This window comes from Pleurodeles waltl, chromosome 9 (assembly GCF_031143425.1).
Source record: "Pleurodeles waltl isolate 20211129_DDA chromosome 9, aPleWal1.hap1.20221129, whole genome shotgun sequence".
Lineage (NCBI taxonomy): Eukaryota > Metazoa > Chordata > Amphibia > Caudata > Salamandridae > Pleurodeles > Pleurodeles waltl.
Window position 1 is genome coordinate 166598380 of NC_090448.1, and position 20310 is coordinate 166618689.

At 42.7% G+C, this 20310-nt stretch overlaps 1 protein-coding gene across 1 annotated transcript in view; it reads left to right on the plus strand.

The window, feature by feature from the left end:
* Positions 1 to 20310, plus strand: part of ADAMTS9 (ADAM metallopeptidase with thrombospondin type 1 motif 9) — a 704469-nt gene that overhangs the window by 155389 nt on the left and 528770 nt on the right. The window contains exon 12 of the mRNA XM_069206502.1: positions 11348 to 11493. Within this exon, the coding sequence (XP_069062603.1) occupies positions 11348 to 11493 (146 nt within the window). The remainder of the gene's footprint in view (positions 1 to 11347; positions 11494 to 20310) is intronic.

Below are 20310 nucleotides of genomic sequence, written 5' to 3' on the forward strand. Positions count from 1 at the left end.
AGTTGTAGATGATCTGTCAAGAGATTGCACAAAAGATTTAGTGGAAATCTTGAACGAGTGCGCGATGCTGTCTAACCAGTGAATCACTGACTCATTGCTATTAGCAGCACATGGTTACTGCCATGGATTAGTCTTAATGAGGCACTCCTGGCTAAAATTGACAGCCCTCAAACCAGAATCTCAGCAGAACATAATTTATCTTCACTTCTCTAGATTTAATTTGGAAGTCATACAGACGAAGATATGTCTTCCTTGAAAGTTGAGATGGAGACCCTGAAGGCTGTTGGTTTGGAGAGACATACGGAACAAAAGAAACATTCTTACAGACCTTATGGACCTCTTTACTTTCCAGAGCAGGTTCAAACTCAAGCCCTGAAGGTCACCAACTGCAGCAATACAGGTCTTTTACAAAACAACAGAGGTGACAACCAAAGGAGAGAGGAGGCCACCAATCAACTGCAGCAGAAAAACCTTCTCCAGGAACAATACAATGAGCGTGTACTTCGCACTCATCCCTTTCCTGCTCCAGTGGGTCGAAGAATTTCCAGTTACCTGGAAAAGTGGCATTCCATCACAAAAATAGCTACTGTCTCAGATTCACCTATCCTCCACTAGCTATACCACCAAAGATGTCATCTATGCAACCTCTACAACAGTTTCAACTAGAATGTGCTCCTAGGGAGTTTATTCCTGTTATTTGTTGTTAATAAAGAAAGGACCACAACACAGGTTCTGGCCGACCCTAGATCTGAAAGTCTAAAAACAAATGGATACAGAAAGTTCAGATGGCTAGTGTTGCATCACATTTACCCTCAAACCCATTAAGTAGGTTGGCTGTGCTCCACAGGTCTTCACGATGGGTACTTCCATATTGAAATAGCCAGGAAGCACCACAAATTCATGGGATTTGTGATTGGAATGAATCACTGCCAGTAGAAGGTACTTCCTTTTGGCCTTACATCAGCCCTGTAGTTGCAAGTCTGTCAGGAAATGCAAATCTTAATCTATCCTGATGTAGATGGCTGGCTCATCAAGGCATCAACATACCAACAAGTCCATTGACATTATCAAATAATTATCTGTACTGTCATCATATAGGACTGCACGTCAATCACAAGAGGTCAACATTATCCCTGATGCAGTCTCTACATTATCTAGGAGTGATTCTGAATACAATAAAAACAAAAGAGTACTCTTCGCAGGAAAGACCGTTATCTATAAGTCAGAATTGTCAAAGTCTATTGAAAGCCACTAATCTGACTGTGAAGCAGGTTTCTTCTATACTTGCATCATGGCATTCTGCATCTTTCTGTCCTGCCTCCATATGAGGTCACTACAGGAATGTCTGGAAGACCAGTGAAGTCACTTTTCTCCGATTTGGAATTCAAGACCACCATTTGCTTCAATGCAGCAAACTGCCTCAAATGGTGGTGTCAACCAAAGGATCTCCTCCTTGGAATGCCCTTTTTATTATTGGATTCCATCACAGAAAGTAGTGACCCATGTCTTTCTTATTAGTTGTTGTGCACATATGGATCACATTCCAATTCAAGGAATGTGGTACAAAAAATAAATTAAATGATATATCACATCAATTTACTAGGAGTTGGTGATATTCATTTGGCTCTGATGTATATTCTACCCTCACCCAGGACAAGCATTCTCCATGTTCAACGGATAACACAACAACTATTTACTGTCTGAACAAGCAGGAAGGAATGAGATCCAAAGCTTTGTCACTGGGAGCCCAATCCATCTGTTTTTGGTTGCTAGCCAGAAACCTGAGAATTATTGAAGCCCATCTCCCAGGTGTCCAAAACATTCAAGCAGACTCCCTCTGCAGGCCAATTCAAGTAAATCACAAGTGAGTTCTCAACAACTGTGTCATTTACGATGTCTCATTCACCTGGGGCTTCCCTCAATTTGATATTTATTCCTACCACAGAGAACAAAAAAGTGCAAAGACTTCGCCTAATTACCGACAAAGAGGAATGCCCTATGGATTGACAGGTCCAGAAAATTTCTCTAAGCTTTTCTTCAGATACCTCTTATTCCAACAGTAATCATTTAGTTGTCTTACTCCAGAGACAGAATGTTTTTACTAGCTGTGAAGTGGCCACATCAGTTGTGGGTCATAGACCTTCTACTCATGTCAGAACAATCATTGTGCAGACTGGACCGTCTCATCAAGTTTTGAGAGCAACTTATATATCCCAACCTTCCATCTTTGAGTTTGGCAGCCTGGCTTCTGAATTGATCCAATTTAGACACTTGGACCTTCCACAGGACTGTATTGACAGTCTTAAAGAAGCTAAATCTTCATTTACAAGAACTTTCTACTTCTTCAAATCGAAGAGTATTTGGTATTCTGTGATCCGACCTCCTGCCAAGTTGAAGCATAACTACCATGTTTACTTCTTTAGCCAAATCTGCTTTACAATTATTTTCTACTAAAGTTAATTTGGCAGCAGTTACTGCCTTTAGAAAGTGTCCTACATAAACATTTTATTAAGATCCCTGTAGTTAAGGACTTCATAGAAGGCATTAAAATATTTCCCTTTCGTGCCTCATAGGTTCTTCATTCTCACCTATCCATAAAGCATCCTTACAACACCTTTCTTGGAATTCTGCATTCCTTGTGGCTATCACATCAGCACCCAGGGTTACCGAAATTGGGGCTCTATGTTCTCATGAATTGTATACAATATTCCATAGCAAAATCAACAGAGTGGTCATGATGACTCATCCTAAAGTTTTCCCTAAGTGAGTTTCGCATTTTCACATAATTAAACCATTAACTTATAAAATTCCAAACAATCTCTGCCCATAGGGATAGTTTGTGCATTCTTTATGCTATCAGAGAGCAAACAAAGCCTTAGTTGCTAAACCAACATCTCCCACTACTAGAGGTAAATCTTTTATGGCAGTTTTAATGAGGACTATTTCCATTGCGGACTTCTGTAAGGCAGTCAGATGGGGATTTGTTCAAAAATACACAAGACATCATTGTCTCGATATAGATGCTAGGCTAGATGCCCAAGTATGGCTAGTCCCCTTGAGAAATCTCTTTTTGCTTAATTTCTTCTGTTAGTCATCTTTCTCCTCTTCCACCGCCTTTTCAGGAATGGCTTGCTAGTCTATTCAGTGCTTATGATTATCAGTGGAGATTCCCTCAAGGAGAAGGAAAAATGTGTTACCTGTAATACTAGTTCTCCTTCATTTGTCTCCAGTGGAAGGGACAAAAAGATTTAATAATTCTTCAAGTTTTCAGTATCCTTTTTCTCTCTCTCTGTAAAAAAAAGAATTGAGGTAACTGCCACCTGCAGGACATGACAAGCTACTGAAAGACTTTGGGCCTTTAAAGCTGTAGTGTCAGTTTTCATTCTGTCGTAGCTGGAGCCTATATCCCTGTGTTGCCCTGATTCCTTCAACCCCCATTTCCTATGAAAAAGGTTTGGTAATGAGGTCTGTAAGAAAGATTACGTTTGTTTGGCAATTTTCCTATTTTCTTTTTATTAATTCGGCCTTTTCAAAAGTAAATTAAAGAAATTGGCCAATATAGTCTCTTTCAGAGCCTGCAGTTTAAAAAAAGTATATGCTCAAACTTGACCTTCCTGGAGTAAGGTGAAGATGACTCCTTAGGAAAATGTATTTGAAATAAGTGCTTGACGATTCAGTGTTTATGATTTCAATGAAGATTCCTCTGAAGGAAAACCAGGATTACAGGTAAGAACCTTTCCTTCTTCTCAGTCATGTCTGCATGTACTGTGGGGAAGAGAACCTCCTTCTGCCTCTAGTTGTCCTCATCCTGCATGTCCACTACAAACCTATAGTTCTGTGCTCCCTAGGTGGGCTTACATGCCTCATTCATGTGCCTTTGTCAGTTCCCACTACAGATGTCTGTCCCAAGTGTCAGGCATTTGATTCTCACACATCGTCTATCTTTCAAGTGTTCAAAATGACATTTTTTTCCTGGCTCATAGCGGTAGGTTCCAAGGTTGGCCTTAAAATCAGCTTTTGATCTATGTCCGTATAATAAGCAGAACATCGGCACACTTCACAAACACTCTGATGCATCTAGTGTTAGATCATGTGTTGTTCCATAGACTGCAATCTTCCTGAAATGTATATGGACCCCTTTAAAATCCTCGAATTATGACCACCATTCGAGTGCCTAGCTCTAGGCAGAGTGGGGTACGGCACAGGTAATATTAATTAGTTACTGACATGTCTTGGTTCCTTTTTGCTGGGACATCTTTTTATGATGAGTTGGTGCCGAGGGCCGGGAGTCCCTCACTTTAGCTGCTGATCTGAATGTTGTTTCTAGGATTACCATCACCTTATCAGTTTCCAAAAGGACAACACGCTTGACCTCCACACACTGAACTTCAGCATGGGCCTCTCACATTTGATTACCTGTCCAATGGACCCACTATGTTTCATTATGCATTTTTACCTGCCTCATCACTCCCTCTATTTAATGCCTTTTTCTTCTCTTTGTCCCCCTGCACCTCGTCATCCTCAGACTTGAACTCCCCAAGGCATTTTAATCAACGAGCTCAATGATCTCTTTGTGCCCTCAGCAGATCTCCAGCTGGTTTTCATTTGTTCTCCCTCCGCCTCCAGCCTCTGGTCAGGATCCATCTTAGAGAGCCTTCCCAGACTGTAACAAAGCCTCAGTACTTGCTTCACAGATATACTGATTGTCTAGTTGTCCTCCGTGTGAAAAACATTCCCGTCCTTATGTTTTCAGAGTCATGCCCCTAGGCAATATTTATTTAATCCCTCCCCCAAGAAATATCACTTAATAAAATCTTCTAGTAAATAGACTTCATACTGTGAAATCGTTGCTTAGCAAAAAAGTAAAAACAATTGAGGAGGTTCTGCTACATTCTCATTCTCTGTGGTTATGTTTTAATTTTCCCGTGCATCAAAACTCGAGTAACTGCTTTGCAACTTTTTACCCAATTCTCGATCACAGGGGACTGAAGTGAATATACGAGAGAGATTAAGATGATTGTGCTTCAGTTGCGCGCATAAAACAGATACGGTTTTTAGCTCTTAAGTCTCCCATTCTTGATACAATTCCTTAAGTAGAACGGCCTAAACATGTGACGTGTCTTAATTTGCAAACATCATTTCTGAGATCTTGGGGTGCTAGTCCATGTAAACGTGAAAACATGAAAAACTAATTGAGAAGTTTTAAGGAGTAAAAGACTTTCCACCAGACTGAGGTCTTCTTTTATCTATGTCACATTAATTAAGATTTGGAAACTGCAAATTTTCAGTTTTAAAGTGAATTTAAAACTTCGTATTTTGATACAACCACTTACTTCCGTCCACACCTTTGTTCAAGAATTCAATTGAGATCATTTTGAGTACACCTAAGAGGTTTCACACTGAAGGAAAATTTTGCATTCAAATTCCGTGCTACAATTCCCGTAATGCAAATGTTGTTAAGTATTTCTATTTGAGGAGGAGATTCAGATCATCCTCTCAAGGGTACACTGGAACTAACTCTAGGGGAAGTGCATTAACACATGTAAAATGCAGGTGGTCCAAACAGAACTATCTCTGCACTCTTTACATCTGAGTAGAACAATATTTGGATTCTCACTAACCCTTCTGCACCTGCACTATATTGTTTTATCAGTCAGAATATACGGGGCACAATAATTCCACTCACCTTTTTCCTGTGCTTGAGTTTACTTATGAAAATTTTAACAATCTTCCACTTTGAAAAGTTGTGGTTTAACACACATCAAGCTACAGTAAACTTCATTCTAATTTTATTACTAGAAGGTTTTGTTCAAACCAGGCTCAGCCTGTCTGTTGAGAAACGTTTAAAGAAACCTAAACGTCTTGGAAATGTAAAGGTAGAATTTCTTCTGTAGTGAATTTTTTTTTTTTTTTAAGTTAAATGAGATGTTAATTGTCTAGGTAGACGTGAGTGGAAGAAAGGCAAGTTAGGCCTGTCAGTCTTGGGTGGTGTTCCCCCCAAATTTTGCGTTTCTCCTACATTTCTGCTAGCCTCGATTTTGCTGGCCTCAGGACTCTGCACACTATACTGCTGCTAACCACTGCTTAAGTGCATGTACTCCCTCCTTAAAACATGGTACCATTGGCTCATCCCCAATTGGCATATTTAATATACTTATAGGTCCCTACTAAGGAGGAACTACGTGTACCCAGGGCCTGTAAATTAAATGCTGCTAATGGTGCAACACGATTGCACCACCCACTTAAGTAACCCGTTAAACATGTCTTAGGCCTGCCATTGCAGCCTTTGTATACAGTTTAAACTGCCATTTCGACCCTCCCTCCTCTCCAGTGGAAGGAAGAAAAAGATTTAATAATTCTTCTAGTTTTTAGCGAGACCCAAACCTTCCTTTTTAATACATATAGTTCACCCCTATGGAAGGCCCTACACTGCCCAGAAGTCAAGATGCAATATTCTAAAAACATAGGACATATGCTTTTAAGTTTATATGTCCTGGTAGTGAAAAACTCTTAAATTTGTTTTCACTACTGTAAGACCTACTTGGAGTTACCTTATTACATTGGTACAAGTGTAATTTCCAAAAGGGAATAGGTGGCAAGTTCAAGGTTGGTTTTTCTGGAATCCTAATTTTAAATCCTAACATGATTAAGTCAGATTTTAAATTACAATGTTGAAAATACCACTTTTAGAAAGTTAGTACAGCAATAAAAAGGCCCACATGGGTAGAACAAAGACTATATTACTTACGCAAATTGAACCAAATTCTCAAAGAGCACACAGATTACTCATAACTTATCTAATGGCAAAAGAACAGAAAAAACAGTTGAAAAATAAAACTAGAACATAAATATATGCAAGATATTGCATGTATATATATTCCATACTATATACAATAGTTCCAAAGTACAATAGTTGCTCCATAATGTGAAATAATGATAAAAAAGTGCTTGTACAAGGTGACAAGAGGTGAATATTTACAAATAAAACAATGGAAAAAACGATCACAGTGCATGCATGCAACTACATACAGTCTGTCTGTATCAATCAATATCCTATTTGAAACCTCATCAGTTGGAGGATTGGTTATTAATAAATCAATTCCCTCCTAGTGAATAATAATTCAGTCCAGGTCTCGTTTAGGAAATTGTCGAAATTTTGACCTAAAAAACCTGGTCATCCAGTGCCTTAAAATATGGGCCATCTTTGAGTCTACCCTGCCACATGGTGCTTTCCCAGTCCTGGGCACTTGGAAGTGGATTTAAGGTGCTTTGCCAGCCTGTGTGGACCTACCGGAACTTACGCATCTCCTCTGCTGCGCAGTGCAATCCTGGGCAGAAGTGATGCATCACCGCTGCTGTGTGGATCAGAACCTCCACAAAGACCCACATTGCATCCCGCTGCTGCCTCAGAACCTCCGCTACGCAACGCATCTTTGGAGCAGGGCCTCGCATCCTTTATCAGCAGGCTTGATGATGACTTTGGACTCCGCATCACAGCCTTGCAGTGCCTCAGAACCAATACATCACCTTGACTAAACAATGCATCTCTGAATCTGGACTTCTCATAGCAAGCCCTTGTCCACTGGCTCTTCGCCAATGATGCAATAGGACTTCGCACTGCAGCCATGCCCCATCTCGGAATTGACGCATTGCTTCGGCAACGCATCTTGATGCAGATCCTCGCAATGCTCTGCATTCCAAGCGTGAAGATACTTTGTTCACCTGGCCCGCTCTCCACCACATTTGGCCAGAGCTTGTGACTTTGTCCCGGTTCGGCACAACCAGATATCCACAGTTGGCAATTTGCTCCTTTTGGCCCTATTTTTACTAAAATCTTTAAAATTGTATATCTCTGGTTCTACTGATTGGATTTTTGCTGTTTTAGTCCTGTATTTATTAAAATATACTCTATTTTCCTGTAATGGAGGAAGATCCTTTTGTGGTGTATTTTCTCTGTTTTACTGTTTGAAGTGTTGCACAAATATTTTGCACATTGCTTCTGAGTTAAGCCTGAGTGCTCTGTGCCAAGCTGCCTGATGGTTTAGCACAGGTTAATGTAGGGTTTGCTTGTGACTTCGCTCTGAAGAAAATTGTTGTTGCTGCTTGAGAAGGGTTTCACCCCCTCAACCAATGACCCAATTTCTTATAAGACTGATACTGCACATTTGCTTCAGAGTGTTAGCTCAGGTTCAGGAGTGGTAGCTGTCTGTTGTACCATAGTTTCCATGTAAATTGGATTCAATAAGTAAAGGTAAATGTTTTAACCCAGCAGTGTAACACTGTTGCTGTGTGTAGCTGTACAGCTTCAGATTCAATGTTTATAAAAGCAGTGATGCTTTATTGGCTGCCGAATATAAACCTTCTAGTTTAGCCATAGCAGTGGTGCTTAGCAACTGTTCTGTATATTTAGATGTTCCTTCTGGATCATTTATAGTAATGAATTCATACATACCAAAGGTAGAAAAGATTCGTGAGAGCTGCCAAGTGCATAAGTTGCATCCTTGCGGTTTAAGTCTGCATATCTACATTTGTACAGGATGCAGTGACTTGTGGCATGTATGATACACGAATCATAAAATACACTCACAGAAGCAGCTCACTGCGAAATCTGCACCAACAGGAGTTTTGCCCTCACTGCTCTAAAAGGCGAGAATCTTGTAATGCATTTACTCACAAAGGAAGAATATCATTTTAGAGATGATCCACTTTAGATCATTTTAAAGGTATTCTAATGAAGTCGAATCTCTACACTTGTCCTGTGTTCTGGATCAAATAAAGAAGGAAAGTTGAAGTTGTATATATCACAGTCACAGGAGACGATATGCCGATGCGCATGGAAAACTTTGTATGTACGTACTGTGATGTGATTCATTTAGACAGCTAACACATTAGAAGTCATATATTTAGTACACAAATGGCAATTTTTAAAATTAGTTTTGGCATGGCATTTCATCTTAGTATGTCTGGCTCGAATCTCCAAAGTGTTAATGCACCAAGCTGGAGTGTGATATATGTGTATATTTTTTAATGTGTAGTTAAAAACTTGTCCACTGCTGGTTCCATGTTCTTGTCGAATCTATCAGTGTGTGGTATGTGCAAGCCTACGGATAGCTAGACAATGAGGCGGCAGGAAGCAGCCTGTCTTTCAATTAGCTAGGCGCAAGGTATGCGGATCTATAAACACACACACTCGTTCTCTTTCCCTCTCTCGCTTACACACACTCTCTCTCTTTCTCTCTCTCTCTCTCTCTCTCTATCTCCTGTTTACTACAGAGAGTGTTCTATGTCAATGGTTACTAGCCGGATCAGAGCTATTCAGAGTCATTGACAACATTTCAAGGGTTGCAGGGTAATCATTTGATAGGCAAACAATAAGGTGTACTATAGTAGAGGACTGCTGTGAACATTGCGTAGTTCATCATAAATTGACGTAACAAAAGAGCCATGGACTGGAATGCAGATAGAGAAAATGGTCTCTTGGTAATTGGTAAAAGATAGCCATTATTAGTGTGCAATTGCATTCTCAGGTTACGGAAACTACCTGTAAGAGCAATAGGCTCGATTTAGAAACCGTAAATCGGAAAGTCAGAAATCTACTTCCATAATGTAACTTTCAAGTTCGAAGCACATTTCTGACTTTTGAACGAGTCATACACAGAGGTGCTCCAGGATATCTCTGGTAGTCATATTTCATGGAATCATCCAGTGTGGAAACTTTAGGAATGCAGAATTTGCACCCAGTGGGAATTCTGCTTGTGGAAATTAAACATGTATGTGCATAAAAAACTTTTTTTTTTTTTGCACGGTGTACACATATGTTTTCATTATATCCTTAGATGATATGTTCTCTCCCTTAGCATCTTTAAATACAATTATTTCTTTCTGTGCCAAGGACTAATTTACTTTTTTTTCTGAGTGGGATGTGTATATCCACAAACTTATGGCATGCTCCGTTTGCATTAAGCGTCCTCTGAAACACTCATATTCTCAGCTCAGCACTAAACCTCTAAATAGGTCAATTTCTCCTCACTCGTTAATTTTTTCCATTCATAAGTGTATCTTAAAAACATCGCGAGCCACAGTCCTGTTTGTGTGCATCTTCGATATTGAAATTAGGTTCAGAAAGTAAAATTTGTTTGCACCTACCGTCAATATACGTGTGCAAAACCTTTTGTGTATCTTTGAATTTAACTTACGTCTTCAAGATAGCTGCCTTAAGGTAGGTGGGCAACACAAGTCTTGAATATAAGTGCTAGGTTGAACAAGCGTGTGCAATGCCATGGGTCTTCCGTTTGCTCAAGTTAGAGCTATTAGCATTGTAAATTCCTAACAGGACTTTTCAGGCCATATAAATTTAAAATGTAAAGTAAAACAGTTGACATAAGCGAGCCGATTCAGAGCACCAAGGCCTCCATGACCGTGAGCGCGAAGGAGAGACGCAAAAGGTAAAAGACGTTTGCTCGCAATCCATGTAACATGGTCGGTCCCCAAGGTTGTAACAAAACCGCCCCAATACAGGAAAAAACATAAAGGAAAGGCATGCCCATGAACGAGTGAAAGTGATGAGCATGAGGTGGGCATGGTAAAAAGCTCACATAGATACCAATATGTCAAAAAAGCAGCACTTGCGCACTGGTATGCTCAACCTTAAAAAAGGAAAGTTTATTTATAAGAGCTGGAGTCATAGGTGGGTTTCATTGGTTAGAAATGTATCTATTGACAACCCCCAGCTATTAATTTTTAATATAATTTACCTGTCCTGTATTTCTCTTTTATATATAAAAAACTAGTGATATAACAACTAAACTTTATTTTCCCTTATATTTATTACTACAGTACAATGGGCAAACTCCACGTTATTACCACAATATATTGTAACTGATTTAAGAGAAAGCACTGCCTAATGTTCCAGAGATTACATTTTAGAATCGCTTCACAGTAGAAACCAAATAGAGCTATACTCACAAGTCCTAGTACTATAATTCTATCTCATTGCAGGGATTTCATGTTGCCTGGTAATAGTGAAATATCTTTGTTTTTAAGTACTAAACATAAAAAAGCATCGTATAAACATGTTTGCAGATTTGTTAAGTGTAATCTCACTTTAATACCACTGTTGAGGGTGGGGTGGAGTGCATGACTCACTTAAGCGTTTGGCTCTCATGAATCCTGGCCCCTCCCCATGTTTAACAACGGCAATACATAACATTAAACTCTTCGTAGTTCTGTGACACAGAATATAACTTAAAAATGTTTCCAAATCTTGTAAAAATCTCTTTTTCCTTCACTCAATTATCATCTTGGAATTAACACCAAATCGTTGTGTAATCCCCTTTCTTGAATACAGCACTGCATACATGGAGTTTGTGTCCTCAAGGAACGTGAAGTGGCAATGACTGATGGAGCATGGGGTACATGGAGTCCCTTTGGAGCCTGCTCCAGATCCTGCGGTGGTGGAATAAAAACTGCACTACGAGAATGCAACAGACCTGAGTAAATACTATTATGTTATATCATCTGTAAAGCAAATGGAGATGCATTTTGTCAGAAAGAAAATTAATATCCTACACAGTTGGAAATGATTATACTTACTTTGATGTTAATGAGAAAAAGAGATCCTCAAATACTTTTTTGCATACTGAAAAGATGTGTTGACTGCATGGTTAAATTAACTTTTAAATTATTTCACATAATTAAATACAGTTATTCTGCCCATGCAACATAGGGAGGCAATTGTCAAAGTATATACATACCCTAAGTACCAAATCTATCTCAGCAGAACATCTATTTCAGTGGCTAAAAATTTAGCTTTATCTGATAGAGGCTTCTAGTTTCAGATTCCTTATCTTTGAATTCACCAGACTGGATACAGAGAATTTTGTAAGCAGTACCAGTGTGCGCCATCAAGTGATGTCAATCGGCTCCACATCTGTGATGGATATGATGTCATGGTTCCTATATAGGTGCCACCCCGTAATTTATTTTTTCTCTGCACCAGCAAGCGCTGATTCGAAGAGAGCTACCTCTCAGTGATTTTATGACTGACTTCTTTCAACTTTTTTATCAAACATTTCTATAATTTTTCAACTCATGAAGCTCTGAGGACATCATTGTGGAAGACCAAGTAAAGCCCTGCAGTTCTTGTCATTGGGGGATGTCTGTGACAGATTGCACCTTGTATGCCTTTGGTGCCTGCAGTGCGACCAGGACCTGAAGCCATGCTCTGAGTGTCAGACCATGCATTCAAAGGATTTTAGGTACTTGTCCCTGAAGCCGAATGTACCCCGATGCTAGAATCCACCCAAGTCGGGTTTTTGGTCAAGAGGAAGGTCCCATGTTCGGTTGCGGAGTCCTCAATCATTGTTGTCCCATTCCAAGTCTTTAGGCAATCGGGTAAGATGAGACACAAGAAGAAATCTAAGACGTCGATTTATTCTTCAGCTTCTCCTCATCCACCAGGCAATGAGATGAGGGAGCATTGACATTCTAGGCCTCATTCTGCTTAGCCTGGACCAGCTCTACACCTCCCCAAGTTTCCAGGAGCCGATGCAACCCCTGCCCAACTCAAAGAGTTTGATGAGGCCAAGCGCCTCAGTTTTTGTCAGTCCGACATCGCTGGAGCATTTTTGGGTCTCATAGAGTAAGAAGGGGCCCCTTTAGGTTCCATGCCAATGGTTGCGACCTTGGCACTGGGTGGCACCCAGGGATCCAGTACTGGATCTGGACTGATGTTGGTCATACCACTCCGACCTTCCCCGACAACGGTCCAGAAGCAGAAGCTCCCAACACATCTGCTCCCATGGGCAGCACCATCCCCACAGTAATCCCTGACTCTGACACAGAGCTGGATGGGCGTCGTACAATGCCACTTCAGACAAGGGCTGGAGCCTTGCCTCCCAGGTCAGCTCCTGAGCCCCTTTCTTATAGGCTAGGTTACAGTGGTGAATGGGAAGGGTCGCTGGACCGTTTAGAATACCTGCTCCAGGATGAACAACCTATGGACTGGCGTACAGACTGGAATGAAGCCAGCGAACTGGATACTTCTTCAGATACTGGCATGCTTTTGCCCCCTGCAATGGCTACAGAGGAGGGAGCTTCCCATTCTATTGTGGTGAGGAGGGCAGCTGAGGTCCTGGACCTGTGTTGTCTTTGGTGGCTTCAGGACTAATCTCCTGGCAGAGGTCCTACATATGGGAGCTTTCACCTCAGAACCCATGCTCACGTTTAATTAAGTCCTCCTAGATGTCCTACTGGGTACCTGGTCCAAACCCAGCAAAGGAGCTCCTGTGAACAGGATGATTGCCCGCCGCCATTGCCCTGCTTCAGGGAACCCAAGGTCTCTGATACAACACCCTACCCTTGAGAGCTTGGTTATCCAAGCCTCTACCTCCCTGGGTGTGTTCCCTTCCGACCCCCCAGATAGGGAATCCAAAGGTTGGACACACTTGGAAAGAAGATGTTTTCTCCCACCAGCCTTGCATTGCAGTCTGCGGGCACTGCATGCCTTTTGAGCTGTTATTCCCACATGCTGTGGGGTATGGTTGCACAAGTGCTGCCACAGGTCCCGGAGGAGGCCCAGGCTGTACTCTGCACTGTTGCCAATGGCAGAGACGCAGCAAAGTTCACAATCCGCTGCGGACTGGACACAACGACTCACTGGGCAGATTGGTTTCCTCAACAGTGGCCATAAGGCACTACGCTTGGGTGAGGACATCTGGCTTCTCAGGGGATGTCCAAACTACCTTAATGGACATGCCCTTTGATGGCACCCATCTCTTTGGAGACAAGGCAGACTCAGTGCTCGAGCTCTTCAAGGATACTGGATCTAAGGCTCAGTCCTTTGGCTCCTCCGTGGCCCCTCGCCCCCCTTAGTCTGCCTTTCCTCCCTTTCGTGGCTACAGAATGGGTCTCCAACCACGTCCATTACTGGCCAGGCACCATGCCGCCCATGCTGTCCAGCCTCTGCGTGGACAAAGGCGTGGGATTTACCACCCTCATGGATTTGGTATCCAGCGGTCTGGCCAGTCTGCCACTTCTCTCCTTCACAGCAGCCTCCAAGCCTTCCTAGTTTGACTCTCCTCCACCTAGGGCCAGTTGGAGTCAGGATTCGCCATCACCTGCTCCGCTGGCAATCCTTCACATCAGACAGGTGGATTTTACAGATAGTCTGAAGAGGCTATTCCCTCACCTTCAGGAATACCTCTCCATCCTTGCCAACGTCCTACGATCAGATGACAGAGGATCACTTGGCCCTTTCACACAAGGAAGTTACGGCTCTCTTGGCCAACGGAGCCATAGAAAGGGTTCCAGCGCTAGAAGTAGGCCATGTTTGCTATTCCTGCTACTTTCTGGTACCCAAAAAAGAGAATGGCCTCCACCCTATCCTAGACTGCGTTCCCTCAATCTCTTTTGTAAGATGAAGAAGTTCGGGTTTGCTCTCTCTGGCTCAGGCTCTGGGCCCAGAAGACTGGATGGTAGTGTTGGACTTGCAGGATGCTTATTTTTATATCCCCATCCTACCTGCCCACCAGCTCCACTTGCGGTTCATGGTAGGCCACGAGCACTTTCAGTTCACCGTGCTCCCATTTGGTTTTTCTAGTGCCCCTCGGGTGTTCACCAAAGTGATGGCAATGGTTGCAGCTGATCTGCGCATATCAGGGGTTTCAGCTTTAACCTATCTCGATGACTGTATGATGAAGACAGGCTCGCCCTAGGCTGTAGTCTCCCACCCCCAGACTACAGCGGACCCCCTGCCTTCACTGGAGTTTACTATAAACATGCCGAAGTCACACCTGACTCCCTCTCAAATGCTCCCTTTCATCAGGGTTGTTCTGGACATAGTGCAGTTTCAGGCATATCCTCCAGAGCGGCGAGTCTAGGATATTCAGTCTATGATGCTGTTGTTTCAGCCTCTATCTTGTATTTCAGTCAGAATGACTCTGAGGCTGCTGGGCCTTATGACCTCCTGCATCCTGCAAGTGACACATGCCAGATAGCATATACAGGCTCTGCAGTGGGACCTGAAGTTTCAATGGGTGCAGTATCAGAGGAATCCCTCTGACAAGGTCCAGATCTCAAAGGGAAGTGCGCAAGATCTGCAGTGGTGGTGAATGAACCACAATTGAGTCAGAGGCAGATTCCTCTCCCTCCCCAACCAGATCTGACAGTAGTGACAGATGCATCACTGCTAGGGTGGGGCGGCCATCTGGGAGAGGTGGAGATCAGAGGCATCTGTATTCCAGCAGAATCTGGACTCCACATCACATCAACCCTGTTGGAGCTCTGTGCGATCCGGCTGCCACTGAAGCAATTTCTTCCTCCTTTCAAGGGAAAGACAGTACTAGTGTTCGTGGACATCCTTACTGCCATGTGGGACTGAAATAAGCAGGGCAGGGGGGGATCATGGACCCTTTGTCAAGAGGCTCTACACCTCTAGACGTGGCTGGAACATCAAGCATATCCCTGGTGGTTCAACATCTGGCAGGCTCTCTGAACACCAGAGCAGATGAACTCAGCTGAAAATGCCTAGTGGATCATGAATGGCATCTCCATCCAGAGGTGGAGCAAGGTTTCTTTCAGCAGTGGGAAGAGCCTTGGTTAGATCTGTTCACCTTCGCAGAGAACGGGCAATGTCAGCAGTTTCGCGACTTGGAGTTTTCCAGGCAGGAATCGCTCAGAGATGCTTTTTGGCTTGATTGAAACTCAGACCTCCTGCACACCTGTGCCCATGCCACTTCTGGTTTAAGTTCTCATGAAGAACAAGACCGAACGGCCCAAGTAATACTTATGCCTCCAAACTGGGCAGGGACAGTCTGGTATCCCGAGCTGCTGAGCATGTCCATCGATCCTCCGATCAGACTGCCCCTTCAGGAGGATCTTCTATTGCAGCAGCAGGGGAGGGTCTGCATCTGAAGTTGTCCACTCTCTGCCTTCTTGCATGGAGATTGACCTTTCTCCTGAAGTCTGCAACATAATCTCGGCACTGATGAGTACCTCCACCAAAACGGTATATGCCTGTTTTTGAAAGAGTTTAGTGGCATGGTGCACAGACAAATCTGTTGAGCCCTTTTCTGCAACTCTCTCTCTCTGAGGTTCTGTTGTTTTTTCTTTCTCTGACCCAGCAGGGCTCTGCCGTGGGCACTTTTAACTATTATCTGTCTGGTATTTCTGCTTTTTTGTGGTTGCCTGATCACCCTTCTTTGTTTAAGTCCCCTATTGTACATAGGTTGCTCAAAGGTCTTACACATCTCTTTCCTTCATCCCCATTCATTGTGCCACAAAAGGATTTGAATTTGGGTTTGACATTTCTGATGTGCGCTACTTTTGAGCCTCTCCACAATTGTCCTCCCAGGCTTCTCACTTTGAAAACAACCTTCCTAGTGGCCATTACATCTGAGCGTGGGGTAAGTGAGCTGCAGGCTTTATAATTTAAGCCACCCTACCTTTCCATCTATCCTGACAAAGTGGCTCTTTGCTCAAGGGATCCTTTCTGCCAAAAGTGGTTACACCATTTCATGTAGGCCAGTCCATCCCCTGGCCTACTTTTTACGCACCCCCACATCCTAAGGAAGAAGAGAGACCCTACCTCTTGTCCCTGCTGTATCGCCACCGCTGTCCCTGCTGTATCTCAACAAAAGTTTATCCACCCTCTAGGGACCCTTGAAAGCGTCAGTCTTGAGCCTTGTCCTGCTGAAGAATTCTGACATCCAAAGAGTAGACTAGGTTAAAAGGAAAAAAGCTTCTTGGTGTATCCAGGTTCCTCTCAGTTGCGATTGGTCTAAATCATACCTAGGTTCAGGTCAACCACGAACTGATACTTTACTTTGGTGCTTTAATATTTCTTGACACTTTATGTGTTCAAAATAAAAGAATCGTATGTCTTGTTCCCCTTATCTGAATTTGATCATGTGATGTCTTTTTTCTCATTACATTTTTCCATATTTTCCTATTTTTCTTTTTGCAGTTTTATATTTCACGAACTCGGCCGAAAGGTATTTCTTTACATGAGCAATAGTTACATTACACAAGGGCACATTCATTTTTTTAGGCAGGAGGAGATAAGTGATTTACCCAGAGTCACAGGATGTTGAGCCAATGTCAAGACTCAAACCTGGTCCCCCTGTTTCCAAGTCGGTAGCGCTGGGCATAGCACTAAATCGTTTCCCCTAAATTGTTTTAAAAGTTTTATTATATTGTTTTCCTGAAATGAAAGTTTCTGGTAGTATTTGAGCTTAACATGTATTTCTCTGTGTGATTGCCTTCTGCTTAAGCCACAAAGAGTTTCAATGAGAAATGTATAGAGACCTAACCATGTGATGTTTACTGAGTTAGGACGGGTATCCACATCCCAAAATATTAAGCTACTTTCTGACACTAATGTAGTAGTCTCAAAAGAACTGTTAATATAGCTAGGGTATCAGCAATATTTCACTTTATACTTGCATGAAAAATCTTTGTGTAATCAATGAAATATGCATACAGATGTGGATCAAATTATAAATTTGATACTTTAGGATAGATATCTGAAAAACAAACTGTTAGAAATGGGGTCTCTGGTTGGCAGTCAGTTTGCATTATGTCCAAGCATCGACCCTCACTCTCGTCGGGGTCAGGGAGCACAGCTCAGATAACCCCTGCTCACCCCCTTGGTAGCTGGGCACAAGCAGTCAGGCTTATCTCAGAGGCAATGTGTAAAGTATTTGTACAATCCCACACAGTAACACAATGAAAATACCACAGAAGCACTCAACAACAGTTAAGAGAAATAGCCAATATTTATCTGCTTAAGGAAAGGCCTAAATGACAAAAGTCCAACACACACACAGGCAAAGTTATGAATTTTCAAAGCTTAAACTTCAGCACAGCGCTTAGCAACACAAGTGTTTCAATTTGGTGTTATCACGGCATTGTGACTGAGTCATTCCCAACAATCTGACGCCACTGGCGCCGGTCACGCAGTCACATTGACCCCCCAGGTACAGTACCTTTTGAAGTGAGGAAACAAGCCGGTGCATGGATTTGGGGATCGAGGCGTCGCTGCATCCAGCATGGCATTGGTTCCGGTGCTGCAGAGCAGAGGAGCGGAGGCGTCGGTGCAAAGCATCGGTTCCTTACACTTCCGACGGGGTCGATGTCCCTCAGTCAAGACACAGTGGGGAAACCTCACGGGGTCATGCCACAAGGCTGAAGGCGCCACGGCGAAGTCTGGTGTCACATATGTCTGTTACACAGCACTTTGGGACTCACAGAGTTGTGGACTTCAACAAGGCTGCATCGGATCTACAGGATCGTTTGGTGGTGTTGCACTCCAGGGGGGACCACGGCCTCAGTTGCAGATGGCGTTGCAGGATCCTGCAGCGGCATCAGTCCGGGGTCGTCCAAAGTTGGCGCACTTGGCTTTTCTCGGTTTTTTCACCAGCTTCTCCTTTCCAGGGGCAAGGGACTCGATTAGGCACCACTTGGTAGGGTAGGAGTCTCAGCAAGAGAGTCCAGGTACTGGCAGAGGAAGCCTTTGATGGCACTGAGACTTCAGAATAGGGGGCAAGCTCAGTCCAAGCCCTTGGTGAGACTTCACAAGCAGGATACACAGCAAAGTGCAGTCTTTGCCCTCTTTAAGGCAGAAGCAGTAACTGCAGGCCAACTCCTCCTCCAGCTCTTCAGTTCTTCTCCTTGGCAGAGGTTCCTCTTGATCCAGAAGTGTTGTAAAAGTCTGGGGTTTTGGGTCCACTACTTATACTCCTTTCTGCCTTTGAAGTAGGCAACCTTCAATCGAAAGTCTCAGTTGTTGACAAGATCCTGCCTTGCCCTGGCCTGGCCCCAGACACATACCAGGTGGTTGGAGACTCCATTGTTTGAGGACAGACACAGTCCTTTAAGGTGTAAGTGTTGGCTCCTCCCTCCCCACTCTAGCCCAGGCGACTCATCAGGATATGCAGGCTACACCCCGGCTCCTTTATTGTCACTGTCTAGAGAGCATTCACAACAGCCCAACTGTCAGTCAGACCCGGATGTGGAATACACAAGCAGACAGAGGCACAGAATGATTAAGCAAAAAATGCCTACTTTCTAAAAGCAGCATTTTCAAACTGACAATCTAAAAAAAATGTTTACCAAAAATGTATTTTTAAATTGTGATTTCAGATACCCCAAACTCCTTATCTCTATCTACTCCCAATGGAAAACTGCATTTAAAAGATATTTAAAGGCAGTCCCCATGTTAACCTATGGGAGAGATAGGCCTTCCAACAGCAAAAACGAATTTAGTGGTGTTTCACTGTCAGGACATGTAAGACACATCAGTACATGTCCTACCTTCAACATACACTGTACGCTGCCCCTGGGGCTACCTAGAGCCTAGCTTAGGAGTGTGTTACATGTACAAAAAGGGAAGGTTTGAGCCTGGCAAGTGAGTACATTTGCCAGATCGAATTGGCAGTTTACAAATGCATCTACAGACACTGTAGTGGTAGGTCTGAGACATGTTTTACAGGACTACTCATGTAGGTGGCACAATCAGTGCTGCAGGCCCACTAGTACCATTTGATTTACAGGCCATGGGGCACCACTGGTGCACTTTACTAGGGACTTACAAGTATATGAAATATGCCAATCATGGAAAAGCCAATTACAAATACACTTTAAACAAAGAGCACTTGCACTTTAGCACTGATCAGCAGTAATAAAGTGCCCAGAGTGTCAAAAGCCAGCAAAAACATAGTCCTGCACACAGTCACAACATAAGAAGCAGAGGCAAAAAGACAGTGGAAACTTCGCTAAGTATGCCAGGTCTAACACAAACCTTTATAGTTATTTAACTGTGCTTCTGGAGTTTTTGATACTCCAAAGTATTGAGATTTTAAAATTATTAGGTTCAAATGTGGTCGTCAAACTAGATTGTGGTTTTATACTGCAATATTCTCCCAACCTCCCTGCCCTCCAGATAGAATATGATAATGTAAGTGTTCCTTTGCTTATTGTTATAAATGAGCCCTTCCATTGACACGAATCACAAGGCATTTTAAAAATTACAAACTTATTTTTTGCCAATATTGTCATTTTGTTGAAATGTGCTAATAAAACTAACATAGATAATATATTTAGTATTTATTCTAACCTATTTGAACCTTTTACCCCCAGCTTTTTTTGGTGCACTGTTTTCAGACGATATGGTTACACTCAAGGAGATCAGCCTTTCATGTTAATGCATATTTAAAAATCTTTCTGTAGTTGTTTTCTCATTCTTCTTTTGCTTTCTTCTGCATTAAATAGGAGTCCAATGTTCTGCCTTGGTTGTGTAATGAGTTGTCAGTT